This window comes from Mustela nigripes, chromosome 13 (genome assembly GCF_022355385.1).
Source record: "Mustela nigripes isolate SB6536 chromosome 13, MUSNIG.SB6536, whole genome shotgun sequence".
NCBI classification, from domain to species: domain Eukaryota; kingdom Metazoa; phylum Chordata; class Mammalia; order Carnivora; family Mustelidae; genus Mustela; species Mustela nigripes.
In genome coordinates, this window is record NC_081569.1 from 12,627,595 (window position 1) to 12,648,021 (window position 20,427).

At 39.8% G+C, this 20,427-nt stretch overlaps 1 protein-coding gene across 1 annotated transcript in view; it reads left to right on the plus strand.

Moving 5' to 3' along the window:
• Positions 1 to 20,427, plus strand: part of MCTP2 (multiple C2 and transmembrane domain containing 2) — a 122,526-nt gene that overhangs the window by 21,228 nt on the left and 80,871 nt on the right. The window contains 2 exon segments of the mRNA XM_059371633.1: positions 7,515 to 7,701; positions 10,012 to 10,105. Of these exon segments, the coding sequence (XP_059227616.1) occupies positions 7,515 to 7,701; positions 10,012 to 10,105 (281 nt within the window).

Consider the following 20,427-nt stretch of genomic DNA (forward strand, 5'->3'; position numbering starts at 1 on the left):
ATATTTTGTTTTTGGAGAACACCTTGAAGCTAGTCATTTAAAGCCCTCCATGGCCTCTCTGAGGAAATTCTCATCAGTGAAGCTTCCCTTTGCAGGCAGCTTGATGTGAGCAAAAGGAGCACCAGCTTGGAGTTGCAGATTCAGAGTTTGTTAGCTATGTGACCCCAGGCAGTGAATTTGCTTGTGAGGTTGGGCTTTCTTTCCGGGCAGTGGGATCCGGTCAGCAACAGTGTCTCTGCAGTACCTTGGTCTCTTTTCAGCACTTAAATGTTATTACTATTATATTATTATTACTATTATTATTATTATTATACTATTATTATTACTATTATTATTACTATTTTAGTATTATTATCTTTACTATTATTGTAGTATATATCTAATTATATATAGTATATATATAATTAGATATTATTATTACTATTAATTTTGAGATTTTTCTGTATGATAACTAGAGAGCCCCACAACAACTGCAACTAAAATTATGCAATTCAAGAAAAAGAAATATGGCTAGTAAAATTCAGTATATATATATATATATGTATGTGTGTGTGTGTGTGTATAGTATCTATTTTTTTTCCAAAACAGTATAGACATTTAAAAAAATTTTTTGCAGAAGTTGGCAGTGAGTATCTTCAAGGACATGTTGCAAAGGACATTTTTTGACTGAAGGATTGAGCAGCAGCATTAACACTAGTGGGGGGCTCGCTTGGTGATGGTTCAGACATGGGCCTCCCTAATGGCCAGCCTTCTCCGGGCTCTCCTGAGTCACGTGGAGCTTTCTGAAACCTTGTCATGGTTCCCCTTCAGTCTTCCACTGAGCCCACAAGGTATTCCCTAGGACGTCAGCGTGGGTCCTCAGATCCAGTGTCCCCTGGGACCATAGTGCCTACGAACTCTAATTTATTCATGAGCAAAACCAAATCAAAACAAAAAAATTACTAAAAAAAAAAAAACACCACAACTTTTTAAAATATTTAATTTAAAATGTTTTAATTAAAACATTAAAAAATTAAAGTCCATCTGTGGTTCAGAGAGTAAAACTTTTAAACAAAGGGGCAAGAGTGTAAATACAGATTATCCCATTGTAAACCTGGGCCACTTCAAAACAGTTATATTGTTTTCTTAAAGCCTATTTTGCATTTCAAGGTGATTTTAGAGATTAACTTGTTACAGAATATTCTAGGCTTTAGTTGTGAAAAGTCAAGAACAAGAAAGTTCGAGTCCGTTTTAACTGGACTGCCTCAGAGTCAACCTTCAGTCCCACATGGTGCCTTGGAAAATGGCTCTGACGTCCTCCAAGTTTCTTAGCGACTCTGATGTGGTGGAGAAGTGGGGCTGGGAGATTTCTCTGGACAAATTACACCACATGCCGTCGATCTGTTTTTACAGCCTGGCTTGACACGTTCACCGTTTTCTTCCTGTTCACCCCCTTCCTTCGCCTCTGAGATTTACAGCTTTTCAAACTACAGTACTCTTTTCTGCCCCTTGCATTTAAGTTAAAAGCTGGCCAGTCTGTAATATAAAACAGGGAATTATGGTAATGAATAAGAGGTTAAAAGCTATCATGGCAAGGGAAACTTGAGCAGGTTTGGGTGACTGATACGGCAAAATTACGTGTTGAATTAAAACATTAAAATGCAGCAGGATTAATGGAGAAAGACAAGAACAGGAGGTCAGAAACAATGCTAAATCAGCACATTCACTGCCTGTAGGCTAGGGGAAAAATAGTAAGTCCTTGTCTTCTTCAGGTAAAGAGAACTGTGGACTTTTCAATCTGGAAGGCATATATATATAATATATATATATAATATATATATATATGTTTATTTATTTATTTCCATGCCTTTCCTATGTAGGGGAAGAATTAGAGAGTACACAGTATTTAGTTGGTTAACAAAAAACATTTGCCTCTGTCATTTGGAGTTCTTGACTTTGAACTTCATTATGTCACTGCCCTTTACTCACTTGTTTGTTCACTCTGTTCAAGAAATAGAGAACACGTCCTGTACAGGATAGCCTGTAACAGTCGCTGGGATTCCGTGGAAAATGGTAGTGGATGGACGCTGTCCTCAGACACTAAGAAGTTTGGGGCTGCTACGTGGAGGCAGGCAGCAGCTTGGGGGCGAAGGCGGGAGAGAGCAGCTTCCTGGAAGCTCAGAGGTCTATCTGAAGCCTGTAGAGATGGATGGGTTAGCCTGCAAGGCTATTGGAGGAAGAACTTTCGGAAAGATGGAACACCACGGGCAAAGTTCAAGACAGGAGCGAGAAGGCATTCTGAGAAGCTGGCAAGGAATGAGAAGGGCGGGCGGTGTTGTGAGATGAGACCCAAGAGCACAGCAGGAGTGAGGTCACAAAGCCATCCAATTTCATCTCCTGCAAAGAAACAATGCTGGCTCCTCTCTAGACCCCAATACAGGGGGGGCCTGTTATTTTGTTTCCATGGTATAAAGGATGTTACAGTAGTGGGGCTCTTGTAGACCGAATATATTAAGATCAGATTTTGGAAAGAGAATTTCCTGGTGATCTAAGAGCCAGCATGTAGCACCTTCTGAATGACTGTCCAAACATAGCCACTTCTGTTGTGTATGAAGTCACACATGAAGCCACAGGAACAGACCGAATTTGGTAAGGCTCATTAATCACATGTGTGTGAACATTGTGTGTTTTCCACATGGTTCCCCAAAGAAAGAAGAGCAGGTTTATAAGTTTTATTGCTTTAACGGTTTTTATTCAGTCCATCATTGGATACGTTGGCCAGAGTTTCTAGAATTATGGTGAGTTAAAAGTTATGCTTTAGGGGCGCCTGGCTGGCTCAGTTGGAAGAGCATGTGGCTCTTGATCTTGATGTCATGAGTTCACAACCCATGTGGGGTGTAGGGATTTCTTAAATAAAAAAGAATTTAAAAAGTTAGGCTTTCAAAATTATGTTTTAGGTCAGTTTCCCTGATGCCTTTGTCAATGTGTTTGTGTTGTCAGCAACCAACCTTTTAAATTTTTAAAATACTAGCATGGATGTAATTTACGATGACCAAATTATGAAGATGTCTAAGATCAGGGGTTAGACAACTAGGGCCCATGGCCCAAGTCCAGTTGGCTGCCTATTTTTGAATAAAGTTTTATTGGATAGCAGCCTTGTTCATTTGTTTACATGTCCTATTTCATGCTACAAGGGGACTTGAGTAGTTGCAACAGAGACCGCATGGCCCATCAACTTTAAGTATTTGCTTTATGGCCCTTCGTAGAAAAAATAGTTTAAGTGCCTATTATTTATTTATTAATTGATGTGATAATTGAAAAATTAATTATGAGAGCCATTTAGACCATATACCCGAAAACTGAGTTTATTTTTCAGTGAAAATTTGCATATACAGTAGTAAGCTCAGCTTTCATAAATGCTTCTAAAAGGTTGCCATTTGTGTAGAGTTTGGGATGAAATTTAGAGGATGCAACAGATTCTGTAGTGGTTCAGTAGCACCAAGAGAGAATTAGGAGACCAACTAACTCATTTGGTATTTTCTCAGGGTGGAATCTGACACCCTTTAGAAAATGGTAGAAACAACCTAAATTCTCTTTTCCAAATTTCTGTCTAAAAATGTCTTTGATGGATGAATTTCAGATTATCTCTTTTGTCTGAAAGATTTTAGACTTTAGAGTACTTATCTTTACTTGAACCTCAAAAAAAATAAATAGAAGATGTTTTGTTCACGCAATACTTAACCTTTCTTCAGGAGGTTTGGTGGGTATTATGGTGCTGACATCAGAAATTCGGAAAGACCCATCTTTTGTATTTTTAATTTTTTTTTATTTTCTTAAGTTTTTATTTTAATTCCAGTGAGTTGATATACAGTGCTATAGTCGTGTTAGGTGTACAATATGGTCCTTCAACCCTTTCATAGGTCATCCTGTGTTCGTCACAGGTACCTTCCCTCATCCCCATCTCCTGTTTCTCCCCTCCCCCATTCACTTCCTCTCTGGTAACCAGCAGTGTGTTCTCTACAGTTAAGATCTGTTTCTTGATTTATCTCTCTTTTTTTCCTTTGGTTGGTTGTTTTGTTTCTTAAATCCCACATATGAGTGAAGTCATATAATATTTGTCTTTCACTGACTGACTTCTGTCACTTAGCCTTATACTGTGTAGCCACATCCTTGTCATGCAAGTGACAAGATTGCATTTCTTTCTGGCTGAGTAATATTCCGTTGCATGTTTACACCACATCATCTTTTTCTGTTCATCAGTCGATGGATGCTTGGGCTGCTTCCCTATCTTGGCTATTGTAAACAATGCTGCTATAAACACAGGGGTGCGTGTATCCCTTCAGAATTCGCGTTCTTGTATTCTTTGGGTAAATACTCGGTGATGCAATTGCTAGATCATAAGGGAGTTCAATTTTTAACTTTCTGAGGAAACGCTACACTGTTTTCCACAGTGGCTGCACCAGTTTGCATGAGACAAATCCTCTTAAATTTTTTCCTTTCTGCTCTTGCTGATAATGCAGTACCTCTTCCTCGCTTAGAGTTAATATAAATAATTCTTCCAGCCTCTGGCTAACCTCCAGAGCTTCTGGTTCTCCTTGAGACATGAGGATGAGCTGGAACAATGTGGACTGAGGCTGAACTAGAGTAACATGGGAGGCCTAGAGGAGATTCTTGTAGGGAATTAATTTCTTCTTTCTTCCAGCTTTCTTCCTTTCTTCAAGAATGTGGATGTAAGTGCAGATGCCAGATGGGTAGAACAGAGGCAGAGGGTAGTTCAATTGTAGAAAGTTTATAGAAAGGCATCCCTAGTTGGGGCACCTGGCTGGCTTAGTCAGTAGAGCCTGTGACCATTAATCTCACAGTTGTAAATTCAAGTCCTACATTCCATATTGATCCTACAAAAAAACCAAACCAAATCAAAACAAAACAAAACAAAAGACAACATCTTTAGAGGGCAGCTAGTTGTTCACCCTAGGCAGGGGGTAGCTGTAAATCAGTCCTTAATTCTTAAGATACCAATTCGCATAATGGAGCAGGTACCCTAGGAGACTGGGTCATAACCCATGTGCAAAAGGATCACTGTTTAATTATGATTGACATGATGGCAGTCTATCTACCAGTTTAATTTGTTCTTTCAAGTCACTATGGAAGTAAAAATATTTGACTGAATCCACTCTTCAGTTAACTGATCATGTAGAACCCAGTAAGCTTGTGCAGAAATCCCCAGTCTGTTGTTTGTGGGGATTGTTTTATCTCAAACAGGCAGGGCTCTTTTCCTGTCCATCCACATAGACTTTAGAAATGGGAGCGATGCAAAAGTTTCACAGGGGAGGGACATGACAAACAAGTTTGTGGAAATGTGTAATTTCTAAGACCAAACCCAGTGGTTACTTTGCATTTTGTCTGGTCTGTGATTCAACTTTTGTTGGAAATAGGAAGCTGCTCTCTTCCTAGGAGTTCTGCCTTCACACAGGCACTGCGAGAGTGCATAGTTATGCTAAAAATGCTAATACTGCTCACAGCCTTTTTGATTCATCCAAGAAAAACTTACTGTAGGCATCCTTTTTAATTCCCAAACATCATTTGTCTCTTGCCTCCAAGTCACTTCTGGCTCTTCAAAAAAAAAAAAAAAAAAAAAAAACAAGGGAAACCACCACTACAACAGAGACGTGGTCGTCGAAGGATGAAAATAAATTGCCTCCTCCTAATGACATTGACATGATTGTGCCATAAATAGGTTATTGCTAATTTGGACTAATGAGTGTGACCACCAGAAAAAAAATTCTTACAAAGTTACATCATTTATCTTTCTGTGAAGAGCTTTGTTCAATCAAAGTGTATGTAACAATGTAAAATAATGCTTAGCAAAGTGTTCCAAAGCAGATGTGCTACTGTTCTATTAAGAATTTATGGGTATTTAGTTTTGTAGAAATGGCTTAAAGCACATGACATTTCTTTCTTTATAAGCAAAATTAATTCCTCACTTACATACGTGCTTATGAAATAAAAATATTTAGTAACCCCTATTTTCATGGTAGCAAACTTTAAAAGGGTCTTTATTGCTATACACACACACACAAATGTTTTGATTCAAGACACAGAGGATTATTTAAAGAGTTTTGTTTTGTTTTGTTTTGTTTTTTGTTGGATGTGTCTCTGGTAGAAATTCTTGATGAATTTATTACATGGAAAAGCTCTAATTGCTACCTCTTCTAACTGGAATCACTTTTGGTAATAAAATCAATACCCACACGTATTTAATTTTATAGGTACATATCAGTATTAAAATACATTTTTTTTTACTCTGTAGTAAAAAGTGGTATAGAATTTTAGTATTACAGATTTTTTTTCTTTAATTGCGAAGGGATTGCAAGGTTTTTGAATGTGTGAAACTGGAACTCATTAGGTATCACGTGACTCAAAATGGCCATTGCTTTCTATGTTAGGTAAGATTACCTATTTTTAATGATCTGCAAACATACAGAATCCACTGAAGATTTAGGGTAAGAATCCATCCTTTTCCCACATCGGGAGAGAAGGTGCTTCCTTTCTAAAGTCTTGATTATTCATCTCTTTCAATAACTATGGGGGGAAAATAGGAGTTCCACATAGGCACATGCACACACGCGTCTTACAGCTGGGAACCACCACTGCCCACCTCCCTCCCCCGACTCGACCCTACCTTTTCCACCCACCTGTGCGTACACTAAGCAGGTGTGGTCCAGGCAAACCCAGAGTTTTCAGTGTTGAAACAAATAAATGGCTTAGCACCTCAGCCCTCCTTTTTGGTGTTTGTTTCCATATATAAATGTGTTTGAGGTTTTCGGCATCCCCAGAACATTGGCTGTTGCGAGACGGAAAACACGCCGTTTACAGCAGATGGGTGAAGCCTTTCCCTGGCCGTGTTGCTGGAATGGGATCTGTCACGTGCACTTCACGCTCCATTTGTCCACATCAGTGCACCTGGGGAAGCCCTGTGGAACCGAGCCTATTAGGAAAACACCTTAACACGTTGCTTTAAATAGAAAACGCACCACCAGTTGGCATTAATCCGGAAGAAAATAGTTTCTCCCAGGAACCCTTTGACGCTTGAATTTCTCTTGTCTTTTCTCTCCCTTTTGAACTGTGACCCTTTATTCTCTTTGCTGGCGAAAGACACGATACAGAGAAGCCCTACAGAGCCCTAATCCATAAAGCTTGAACTTGGAGCTTGTTCCTCCCTATTTCTTGAGCTCACCGCCTTTCTGAGGACCTCATGGGGCAAAGATCTGACTTTTCTCTTTGCACTTACCATCCCCTCGTGCTGCCTTTGGTCTCTTGACCTCTTAGTCTCCTTAATCTTAGAGTGTGTTAGGCTGGGAGGGAGAATTAAGAGCTGGACAGTGGGGGAAGACCCCGCCACCTTCACTGTGCAAGAAACCCATGCTGAGACAGAGTGAGGTTTGGGGGATAAGGGGATATAACTTGGGTTCTTTGGAGGTCCAGAAAGGCCATGAGTTAATCCCTTTTCTTTCTGATTCCTCCAACTTTTCCAGGTGCAAAGTGGATATCTCGGCCCTCCCTCTCAAGCAAGCTAACTGCTTGGAGCTGCCGCTGGAGAGCTGCCTGGGGGCTCTCCTGATGTTGATCACACTTACTCCCTGTGCCGGAGTCTCGGTCTCAGATCTGTGCGTTTGCCCCTTGGCAGACCCCGGCGAGAGAAAGCAGATTGCCCAGCGATACGTGAGTGTTTGGTCTTGTTATGCCGCTCCCTGCCACCTCCATTTTTGAGTTGAAACAAAGTCTGCAAGTTAAAGAAAACTGCCTGAAAAGAGATCCTTGGCCCGAGTTTCACAGCCTGTCTCCTAAAACAAGACATCAGATCCAAAGGTTAATGCATTAGCGAGAAGGTGGAAGTAGATTGGAGCTGGCGATTTTCAAAGCCCCGAACGGTATTCTGAATTGTTAGCTTTTAGAAACTCTTGGGAGAAAATGGAAATGCACGAGGAGGCAATACATATCCCCATGTCTGCATATAGAAATTTTAATACAAGTTCACCAAAGTTCTTCTTTTTTTTTTTTTTTTAATTAGCTGTAATATTTGCAGTGTCAGAGCTACCTTTCCAGAACCTCTCAGGATCAAGTGAAAATGTGCCTCTGTCTTGTAGAGCAAAGCAAAGCTCTGGACAGGCCTGCAGAGCTGTTCTGTACGACCGGATAATAAAGGCAGCTCCTGATTTTTGCCTAAGTAGTGGCAATACGGTTAAAAGTCCACTCAGCATTTTTAAATCAAATGGCTTCGTGATCTTCATTTATTTTTTTGTACTCTGGCCTTCTGGGTGCCTTTATTTGCATTCTGTTTTTATCCCGCCTTCTTTGTAAATCAATACATTTATTTTATCGCCACACATGAAAGACACATTTTAGAAAGCGGCCCGAAAATGAAGCAAAGATGAATCCCTATTTAATGGGAATATTATTCTCAGCATAAACTTTAGTGCCTCCCAAATCCTTCACCGTGAGACGTATTGATTAATTGAATAATTCTTTATCTGCGGGAGTACAAAAACCTAGCCACATGTCTTATTGTCAACACAGACTCTGTGTGCCGTGGTTGGCAGGTTCTAAAGGAGTTTCTACAAAATCCACTATTAATATCTTCTCCGATGACTGCAGTAAAGCAAATAAAAATTTGATGATAAACCTTAAAACTTCTCCCCCAAACTTTCCCAGGGACAAATTGCAAAACTTACTGAATTCACGAGGGGTAACCTGTACTTCTAAGGTGATTTTAGAAAAGTTCATAATGACTGCTTTGAATCATGCCTTGGGATGTGAGGAGTACTCAGGGAAAACAGGTTTGAAGAGGCCAATCAAAATATGAAGTGTTTTGTTTTGTTTTTTTCAGCTAGAGAGCTGGCCAGCATGTTAGAGGAAAAGAATGCCCCGTCATAAAACACAAGTTTTAGACCTCTTGTTTTTCAGCTTGTAAGAATAGATCATCTTGAAGGCATTTCCACATTTAAACTATTCAAGTATTTTATTTCAGATGTTTTCAGATGAGTGTAAGTTCTTTTTGTTTTCGTTTTCATTTTGTTTTGCTTTGTTTGTTAGGTTGAAAATACATAGCAGAAACAACTTTCAAAGCTGCCTAGTAATGGTGCATATGAAGTTAGTTACTCCTGAACTATTAGTAAGTTATTATTATTGTATCCTGAAATGCCTAAAGAACAAGGATTTTACTGTCTTCCCATAAATCCCCAAGGCCTGCTTATCACAGGTTCTTAGTTATCCGATGTTAGCAGAAATAAGATATCCAAAAGTTTGAAAGCAGAATCTTTTCAGCAGATGTGTCCTAGAGGCATGCGAAATAGTTTATCTGCTTGTCTCTTTCATGCACCATTTCTGAAGGATTCAATGTATATACACAGCGAACTATTGTTCTGCATGCTTAAGAATTATCAGTAGATACATTCAATCATTGGCTCATGCAAACTGAAAAAAAAAATGTGGATACAGGATGATACTAGATGCTCAGTCTCTAATTTAATGAGCCAGCTAAAACGTGGACCAGAAATGCCCTGTATTTCCATCCTTACTCTTTACAGTGGTAATAAGTATCTGCGAAGGGTCCAAGTTAAGCGCTCTAGTCTCCATAAAGTTGGTACCAATGAAGCCAAAATAGTGTTGCCTCTTTGAGTGATTTAAAAGCTTCATGCAAGAGAAAAAAAGGGGAGAAGAAAATGAATGGAGCTCCACATACATTTTACCCGTGGGGTAGCTGTGCTGTCACCAGGGGGCAGTGTTAAAGGTAGATCCTGTGTGCTTTGTAGTTGTTTGATGCTGTCCTCAATTCTCAGTCACTTTTCACATCTGCTTGTTGTGAATGCCTAACTGTCCCATTGGCTGATACAGTGTACTCTGGAACTTTTCTAAGCTTTGCATGAGAAAGATGATGATAAAGCCTGATGTACTTCCTGTAGGACTTTACGGCATTAAATAGTATATTAGAAAGCTCTTTTCATGTCTGATCTACTTTTCTTCCCTCCTCAGTGCTTCCAGAATTCTCTGAAAGATATGAAGGATGTCGGCATTTTACAAGTGAAGGTTTTAAAGGCAGTAGATCTCCTAGCAGCAGATTTCTCAGGTACAGACATCTTTAATCAGTTTTCTGTTTTTACTTATTTCCTGTTTGGAAATGATCTGATGGCAAAGCGAAATGTTTTAATAAGTGGAAGCGTATACAAGCAATCACACTCTTTCAAATAGAGGAATAGAAGGAAAAGTAAAAAGATGCAGTCAAGCCGTTTTTTCACTTAATTAACGTTTTTCACAAAATTATTTTTTCAAGTAATTTTATGATGATCAGATCATGTACTGGTCCAGCTGGCTTTTAAATACATTTGCGGATGGTTCGTGCCGGGACTTCTTTCTTTGTTAAATTAATTTAATGAGAAATTTTTAATGATAGTGCTTCAGAAGACAGGTGGGACCTCCTGCCTTGGACCTCCTTGGTGGGGCTCTGTGCTGAGCGATTTTCATTCTTCAGCATGTGAGAGGATGTGGTGGTTCATAAATTTAAGCATGAAAGCCCATTTCGCTGGCAGTGGTCTGAAATAATAACCAAATTCTTGGCCATGAAAACCACTTTGCTGTTGACATGGTCTTACACAAAGTTACTCTTGGTGGTTCACTAACTTGGGCTTTGAAGACAGAGGCAAGAGCAAGCATGCTTTGTGCTGAGTTGTACTTGACCATGAGGAGAGTAATTCAGGCATTCCAATGTCTGATTGGAGGGTGACTGTCCTCTTATTGCCAGATTAACCCATTGTACTAACAATGGAGACGCATATGTGACAGATGCTGTTTACCAAGAAAATGCATAAATAGAATAATAAACAGATTTTATGCATGGACAAGGTATTGTAGGACTTACTTCATCTCTATTTTTTTTTTTTTAAATTGGCTCCTCAATATATTAGTGATTTCTATCGGTTCATTTTTTGAGGGAAGGTGAAGAGACCCTTTAAAAAATATAAGTTTAATTGCCCATCATTTTTTTTCATTATTTTTTGTAATAGAAATTGCTTACAATTGAAATTCTCTTTTCCAAAGTTTGATCTTCCTCATCCTCAAGCTGGAAAGTTCTGAAGCTACGATCCTAGGGCGTAACTTTCTGTGTTAAAAAGAGTAGATCATACTCCAAAAATAGAGATGGGGATGTCTGGGTGACTCAGTGGGTTAAAGCCTCTACCTTCGGCTCAGGTCATGATCCCAGGGTCCTGGGATCGAGCCCCACATCAGGGCTCTCTGCTCAGCGGGGAGCCTGCTTCCTCCTCTCTGTCTGCCTCTCTGCCTACTTGTGATCTCTGCCTATCAAATAAATAAATAAAATCTTAAAAAAAAGATATCACTACTATATAAATAACGAGAAATAGGATGATATTGATCTTAAGGAAATACTGAGGGAGAAGATCCAAAAATGGCATTTTAGGCCAGTATGAATAAATAAATTTGGGTGTTGAAGATGAGAGAGATGATTACTTCTAACATTCATTAATCTAGTTGCAGATGTTGATAGTCTCATATTGACTAAGAAATTTTCCTTTCTTTTAAAGCTTACTTATAGTTTATGAAAATACTTAATTTACTCCTTTCTCATGTGCCTTTGGCCTTCAGAATTTTGTTATCTGCACATTTAGAGTTATCTTCAAGTTGTCCAGAGCCCATTATTTTTACTTCCATCTGAATGTTTTGATACAATACTTCTTGGATCTATGATTGTTGATGTCTCAGGAAATGTTGTTTCAAACACAAGAACTCATTCATGCCTTCAAGCAATTTTTCAAAAATTCTCTCTGTAGTTGTATGTTTGCGGATCTCTAGGAACTAATTGCAATGCATTGGAAGTTTCTTTTTAAGTCTTGTTGACAACTACATCCGTCTGTGGAAACACGTTTTTAAAACCTTTGTTTTACCCATCCAGACAGGTGCCCTCTCCACAGCCCCCCCAAACTGGTGTTTATGGAGGAGTTTCAGGCCAATGTTTCTTTCCAAGCAGTATTTTGGCTCTTCGAGTGAATAAGAGAGCAATCTGGGAAAAAAAAAGGGGGGGGGGATATTTGGAAAAGACCAGAAAACAAGGCAAACCCCTTCTTTTTAGAAGAATAATTTTGGGGGGAAATGTTGCCATTTTGTCATTTTCTTTATATTCAAGATTCTAGGAGATAGTTTTGGAGTGGATGAAGGTGAGTACCAAGAGAATCCCAGCAGCAAAAAGCAGTGGTTACAAATCCAGTCATGCTGTGTGGTTTGACGGAATGCCCTCGTCTCTGTATTATTCATTAGAAAATCATCACTCTTCTTGTCATTAGCTAAACATGTCTTTAGACCATATTGATCTTTATTTTTAGAACCAGAGTTCACTGCCTGTGTTCTTTATAGGTTGGCAGGGTCCTGGGTGGAACTTTGTGTCTATTCTCAACCAGATTATTGGTTTAGGGTAACAGAGTGGACCAAATGCAGAGAGTAGTTAAGTACCTTTTCCATGTGAAAAAAAGAAATGGATTCAGATCGCACGGAAGTAGCAATAGTCATGTAACTAATACCTCCAAGAGGTTTGCTATTGTATCATACGGTGGGGACTCACCCATTACTTCTGCTTTTATGGTTCACTGTTAGAATCACCTGATGTGCTTTAAAACATGCTGGCTTCTCCAGAATCAGAAGAGGTAGGTGTACCTGTCATCGTCAGTACCAGGAGCATTAAAAAAGAAGTAACTACTTGTACCCCATCCCCAGCTTTTTCCGGCCGGCTGTCCTTTGTAAAGGAGAGTTCCACTGCAGTTGCTCAGGGAACGAAGTACTCATCTCTGCAAATAAACAAGAAGTCCGCTTACTCTGAATAACCAGGGGGAGTTCTCCGAGAGTGATCATCATGTTAGACAGAGCACAGAAGGGAACTTTCTACCCTCACTGCTTTTGTTTTACATTTTTTTGGATAATTCTTTGTTTTTTTAAAAAAAAATACCAGGGGCGCCTGGGTGGCTCAGTGGGTTAGGCCTCTGCCTTCGGCTCAGGTCATGATCCCAGGGTCCTGGGATCGAGCCCCGCATCAGGCTCTCTGCTCAGCGGGGAGCCTGCTTCCTCCTCTCTCTCTCTGCCTCTCTGCCGACTTGTGATCTCTGTCTATGTCAGATAAAGAAATAAAAATCTTAAAAAAAAAAATACCAAATAACCATAATAACTGATGCTTTAAGTGTGTTTCACTGAAGATGCCAGGGAACCTGATAAAGCCAAGGTTCAGTGGGAGATCTTGCTGTAGGATTCTGGGCGGAGGTTACTGTTATAGTTTGCGAAGTCCAGGGAATTCTTGTCCTTGGGGGAGTTGGGGGAGAATGAATGCACTTGGTAATCCTCCTGTCCATGGTTTGCCCATTTTAAAGTGATCCCTGTCTTAGCAGGGTATAATTTGAAAAAGAAAATATCAGTCGTTCATCGCTGCTGTGCTCAAAGTAGGACATTCCTTATTACTGGTTACTGGTGTTGCAATTATATAGTCGTGAAAAGAAATTAACTTTGGAGAAAAGTGAATCCCCATTACTTTACCAACATTTAGAACACACACACATCCACCACAAACATGGACTAAGGTGAATTTCTTTCCCATTAAAAACGGAAAATGTGTTTCTATATAAAGAAAAAAATAGTGTCTTTCCACATGTGTTAAAAGATATTAATAACCGAAATCTATGTATATTCCCAATATTAAGATACTTACAAAAGATAAAGGCTTCAGTTCTCTAATATATAAAAATGTATTTATTATTTTTTAATTCATTCCTTCATAAATATGCTCTTGTGTGATTGAACTGATTCAACACTAATACATTTGAATTTATGTATAGCTCGGGATTTTTAAGCCTCACATTCGTTTGTATGTAAGTGAAAAGACTTTTTAAAGAATCTGAAGTAATCTATCTTCTCTTGCAGTCCATCCCTCTAAAATTGGCCAAAGACATTTTAATGTACTCTACAGCTAATATTAGATGCGGATAGCCATAAGCAGTCACTCTAATAGAAGAGCCTGTCAGATATTTTTATTAAAGAGTTTGTCTCACAAACACCTTGTGCCCAGCATAACCTAAAATTTTTAAGTAATAGGTTGTCCATTCTGATGCTATTACTTTTGTAGTAAAACAGACTACAGCCTTGATTCGGGAAATAGATGATAAATTTTACTCTGAGATTCAAGGTGAGCCTATCTCTTTGTGATGCTTAATGGGACCCATATCCTCCACTCAGCTGTTTGGAGAGGAAAGTAACACACCTTCTAACAATTAAAGGAGAGAGAGGAAGGCTTTGTTAGGACCAAGGTGAGGAATGATATGGCAACAGGTTCCCTCCCCACAGTAAAGCCCTCAGAGAGAATGGGGCTGTATCTTCTGCTTTGCCCAGGGATACATCAGATACATGAATTAATACTGTTGAAAAAAGGTGGCGTTTATTTCATAAAAGATAATGAAGTAGGTGATAGTTAAATAGAAAAATTGTTCAAGAATGGAAATTTTTTCTGGTCAGAATTGTATTTCAGTACAAATGACCATGCTTATCTTATGTACTGAGAGACCAATGGGTGAAGAGTGGGCAAGTATTTACTATATGTTCAGCACATAGGAGAATTGATCTGGAGAGCCTTGTTATAATCGATGGACTATTGTGGGGAGCCTGTTGGATTTTAACAGGTAGGTCTTGCTTTGAGGTATCAGTACTAAAGCCATGATGGCTACCATGTGCATAAGGTACCTGCCAAGTTCAACACCTAGTCAGTGACTCTTATATTCTCACAATCAAGATGTAGGTTTCACACTTCATCCTTTCTGTTAATTAAGCCTTCTCTTCATTCTTTGAAATAAATCTTATATGTTGACATCCTTTCCTCTAGGGAATCTTCTCGTGGTAAGACTGGTTATTGTTTGGTCTCTCTCTGCTTTACTTCTTCACCTGTTATCACTATTTCAATGGCTCCTAGCCATTGAAAATTTGGGTATAAAATGGGGGATACAGAAATGAGGAGAGTTTTCTTCACCTCACAGCAAAAGAGCAAGTAGGGAAGCATTGAAAGCCCACATCAGTGCACAATGATGGTAAGTAATAGAACAATGAAACATAGTCTCAATATTTCTGCTTTTTGTAGCACAATTCTATCTTAATTTTTTCATGTTCTCATCATAATAATCTGTCTGCTATGATGAGAAGCTGGGGAAGTATCAGGAAACAATGAAGGAACAAAACTGGAAATACCATTTTCACTCCAATCTGGAGTTACTTATTCTCCACAGATTTTTCGTTCATCCTTGTCACTTTTTGGCACATTTCGCCATACCACACCACTCACCAAACACGACAGAGTTTCCAAATATATCTGGATCTTCGTGACTTCTTGGCCATAAGGTTATCACTTAGACCCTTTCTCTGTTTCCAGGTTAATAAGACAACTGCCAAATTAGTATCAAAATAACTATCAGAGGAGAGGAAAAGACAGTGTTTTCAGACAACAACAACAAAAAATGCAGGTTATTGTGAAGTGGCCTTGTTTGATAAATAAACATGATAGAAACCCAATAGTGCCTGATCCAAGAGAAAAAAGATATATTTAATTCCAGAATCCCCAACTTCTCTCCAGGGAGCCCAGTATAGCTTCCCAGTGGCTTCTATTTATTTTTTAAATTTCTTTTCAAAGTTCCAGAATTCATTGTTTATGTACCACACCCAGTCCCAATAGCTTTTAAAGCTTGTCTCAACTTATGAAAAGCCAGCTTGGTGGTAGATCTCACGATCTTCAAGAAATACTCATTGAGAACTAACTATATTTGAGGAGCTCGGTCACTTCCGTCTTCCTCCTCTACCGCAGAGTTGCCCAAAGGGGGCAGTGTGTATTGTTGAAATGGATAATGACCTCTCTCAAAATCTGGGTGGCATTTCCAGTTCCCAGTGCCATTAGGAGGAGCTCTTGGTCTGTTCCACAAGCAAGATTGATCTCCCCTGATCCTGGTAGAGTGCATTCAGGATGTGAACCCTTTCACAGTGACTGTGACTCATGCGTTAAATAAATCAACGTTTAGTTCAGTGATTTATTCATCAAAGATGAAAATCAGTCTCCATATTTTTGCCCTTTATTTTTACGGTCTCTGCCTTTTGCTTTCATTCTTATGTATTATGGTGTAGAACATATACAGAAATAGACAACTATTTTAAATCTTGGTTCTACCACGTGCTGGCCTTGGGTCCACCGTAAGCCTGTTTTCTCATGGATATTTTGAGGGGTAATTAAAACCTATATGAACATGTCTAACACATATTGCATGTTCAACATATAACTATTACCATTTTTTATTAAATTTATTTGCTTAGAGTATAGTTGATGTGGGGAGTTTCGCAGGTTCTTAATATTTTGTTTATAATTCTTCTAATTTTAAATAATGTCAGAATTATCAGCATCTCTAATCACACTTGGCTTTTCAACCACTTTTAGAAATCTAGTTACCAATCTAAAATGTTTTCTCTTTTTGTTCTGTTTCTACTGCCTGATTAAAACCAAGCCAAAAAAAAAAAAAAAAAAAAGTGCTTCATTGTGGGGAAACTCCCATACTCAAACCAGTTTAGTGCTTGTGTCCACATTTTAATTATCTGAATGATAGTTTTATCCATATAAAATATTTTTGTGTGCTCATCAGTTGTTTTGTTACACACAAAAGTGCTATTTTGAGAAACTGTTAACCAAAACACTTCATTTAGATCCCACATTATAGAACTATTCCAGCCATATGCTGTAATAATGACTTTTAAGTAGTTTCTATAAATTATAACATTGGCTGTAAATTTCTAGGTTTTTTTTTTTCCTCAAAGCATGACTACTTGTATTAAAGGAAAAATAGTCCTATAGTTATTGTTCACTGGGGATTTTAAGTCACCTGTCCATTTTCTGGTTTGTTTTCATTGTCTGTTTGAAGTTGTAGCCATAGCAATACCTCTCCCCCTAAAGATGCCTTATTTTCAAAGGGACGGCTGTAATTGCAATTTCTAGAAAGCTTAAAAATAGTGATTGAATGCTTTTAATTTCCTTGAGAACCTTTTGGATAGCTGAGCTCGAATCAAGACCAACTTTTTAAGAACACATCAAAAACTGTATAAATCTGTCTTTGGCTCACCATCTGCTTTAATAGTCTGCCAAAGAACGTGGACTCTCCTCCTTGCAGAGTTTGGGGGTCTACGTAAGATTTAGCAGTTTTGAACTTATTGGTACGTTGAGCGTGAATGAACTCAGTTCATTTCTCTTCTATGAATTAACAAAGGAGTCACTTTGATCTTATTAGTTGGGCGCTTAGTAAGTAATTATCTTAATTTATCTAGCAAATATACCTGCTCTATGCGAGGAGCTGTGGTAGGCTCTGATGATATGACAGGGGAGAGGAATTGGTCTTTGGCCTCCCATGAAATGACCAATTACACTGATAGCATCTACAGTAGATGCTTGAACGATGTGGGGTATGGTATGCAAGCACTGATACCCCACGCAGTTAAAAGTTGGCAAAACTTGGCATATAACTTCTATATATAACTTCTAACTACTGATAGCCTAGTGTTGATCTGAAGCCTTACTGGGGAGATAAACAGTCAAGTACCACAATGTGTATGTCCTCTGTGTTATGTACTGTATTTCTACAATACATGAAAGAAACGTTATTGAGAAAACCATGGAAGAGAAAATTCATTTTACAGTATTGTACTGTAGCATTTATTTAAAAAAATCCACATGTAAATGGACATGCACCATTGAAACGCCTGCTGTTCAAGGGGCAGGTGTAAGGGCAGTTCTATTCCTAAGGTCAAGGTTCAGGGAAGGAACACCTCACTGGTGTTCCTGCAGGAAGCAACACTTTCACTGAGATGTCAGAGCTGAGTTAGCACGGCAGAGGTAAAAGAAAAGCCTTTTAAAATGAGGGGACAGCAGGTCTCAAAGCCTGCAGGGCTTTTCTGAAACACAGAAGAAAGTATGTGCCTAGAGGAGCAAGGGTTTTGAGGGTGCCTCAGTGGAAACGGGGAGATGTTGGGTCAGTGCAGCGGGAGATGGTGGTTTTATGTTTTGGGTTTTTTGTTTGTTTTTGGAACTTGAATGGCAATGGGAATGGATTTAGAAGAAAAATTCTTATGTCACAAGTTATTTTTTTATATTTTTAAAGATTTTATTTATTTATTTCACAGAGATCACAAGCAGGCAGAGAGGCAGGCAAAGAAAAACGGGGAATCAGGCTCCCAGCTGAGCAGAGAGCCTGATGTGGGACTTGATCCAAGGACCCTGAGATTATGACCTGAGCCGAAGGCAGAGGCTTTAATCCACTGAGCCACCCAGGCCGCCCATTATGTCATGAGTTCTTATATGTTCTGTGCTTGTGTTAGAAGAGTAGACTGTCAGAAATTTAGTTCAATAACACTTCAGCAAAATTAAGTCCTTCTCATCCTTTGTGGATCTTGTAGTCCTAATACAGGTTTGTCTGCCCCCTTGCTCTGGATGTCTGCAGCAGTAACGTGAGCAAGTTTTCACCTGGGTGACCCCGCAGAGGCCATTCTACGGATTCCCGAAGGTTGCAGCCACTCGGGAAGGCAGGACATACTTGAAAAGTTAGACCCAGCACCCATAGACATCATGTTTGTTTTTCTTCGAAGATCCCTCTTAGTTCTGTGTTTTCCACATTGCAGGGATCATAGAGTAATTGTTGACTAAAGGAGCAGGCACGTCATAGGCCTTATAATTTTCATTTGAGGCCTTACGATTTTTCAAATCAATCATCATAGGAGCTGGGGGGGAAGGGAAGGCTCCTGGGAGCCTGTGGTTGCAGAGAAAGTTCTGCGAAGATGATACATCTTGAACTAGGTCTTGAAGGCTAATTGGCCTTTGTGTTTTTGGTTGGGATTAGGGATTAAGAGAGCATTGCAAGGAGACTTGGTCATCCCATATACAGTGGAGGAAGGCTGTCTGAGCCCCACACCTCTGCCTTCTGTTTGGGAGTGGGGGAAAGATACACCAACCTCGCCAGAGAGTTTGGGAATAGGGAATAGATCAGGATGGATCGTGTGGGGTAAATTGTCAGAGAACAGACTTTCAGATAAGCACCTAGAATTTGCTCCAGTATGCTCTAGTAAGGGTTATAAGCATGTAGTTGGAAACAAAACATGAAGGGAGAGTTTGTAGAAATTCAGCTGGCATGGCTCGATTGCCCTCTACCCAACCCCCACCTTCCCAGCTTGTCTGTGCTGTGATGCTCTGTGCTTAGCTTCAGAAATTATCTTCCTCTGGAAATTCTTTCTTCTGGTCCTACCCCTGTGCTGATGGTCTGCGGTGGCTCCTGACTGGTGGATGAGAATTAAAGAAGTGCATTTAAATGAAAAGTACTGGTCATGGCCTTCAAGGCTTCAAGCTCATCTCAGCATTTATTTATCCATATCTCACATGTCACGATTGCCACTATGTATCTGTATCTCTCTGCGTGTCTGTCTATTTTGTTAATTTAAAGCTCTCCTCTGTCCTTATCTCCTCAAGATGAGCCCACCCATTTCTGCTAGCCCAGTGACGTCTGCTTTAAGATTCATTTGCACGATGAGATCTTCTCGGACTTGGACCAACCACATTGAATCTCTCTGAACTTTAGGTGCCTCTTCTGCAAAATGGCATGAGTATCCCTCACCTCTTGGAGATGATGTGAGGACTGAATGAGAAGCTGCCTAACCCATGGTTACCTGCTTAGAGCAGGAGCCAGGTGGGCCCCTCTAGATAGTGCTGGCTGCGAAGAGCCTGCTGGACCCTCTCACTGGGGCATGGCACTCTTGACCATGGCACACCTCCCTCCCGGGGGAGGGAGGGGTATGCACGCCCCGGGTGTGCCTGCGTCAGACCCTCAAATGAAATACAGGACTGAGTATGGACCAGGAATGTGCAGATGTGGAATATGAGACGTGTAAGGAAAACACACAGTCGGGGAGCAGAAATGGGAGCAACGCAGTCTCTGGGCAGGGAGCACAAGAAAGGCCTTCACTGGAAAGGTGAAATTTGCTGAAAAGCAGAGATTGGTATGAGAGTCCCTTAGAAGTCATGCCTTGGTGGGCTGTGTCCATCATGGCCTGGTTCAGTGCCAGGAGCAGAGTATGTGCTTAAAAAATATCTGTCAGCTGAGTGGTAGGACCTCTGCAGTATGTGTATTACTTCCATTCAATTTCTGAAACTGACATGAAAGTAAAATTATTTCAGTGAGAAACCTCTACTTGCCATCCAAGGAATAGAAACGCATTATAAAATGGTGTTGAAAAGTAGCAAAGCCTATTGAGGGCAAAGCGCTAAACAGGTCCGTGAGCTGAAATCGCCAGTGATGTATCCGTGTCCAGGTGACAGGCCACCTGGGGGTACGGGATGTC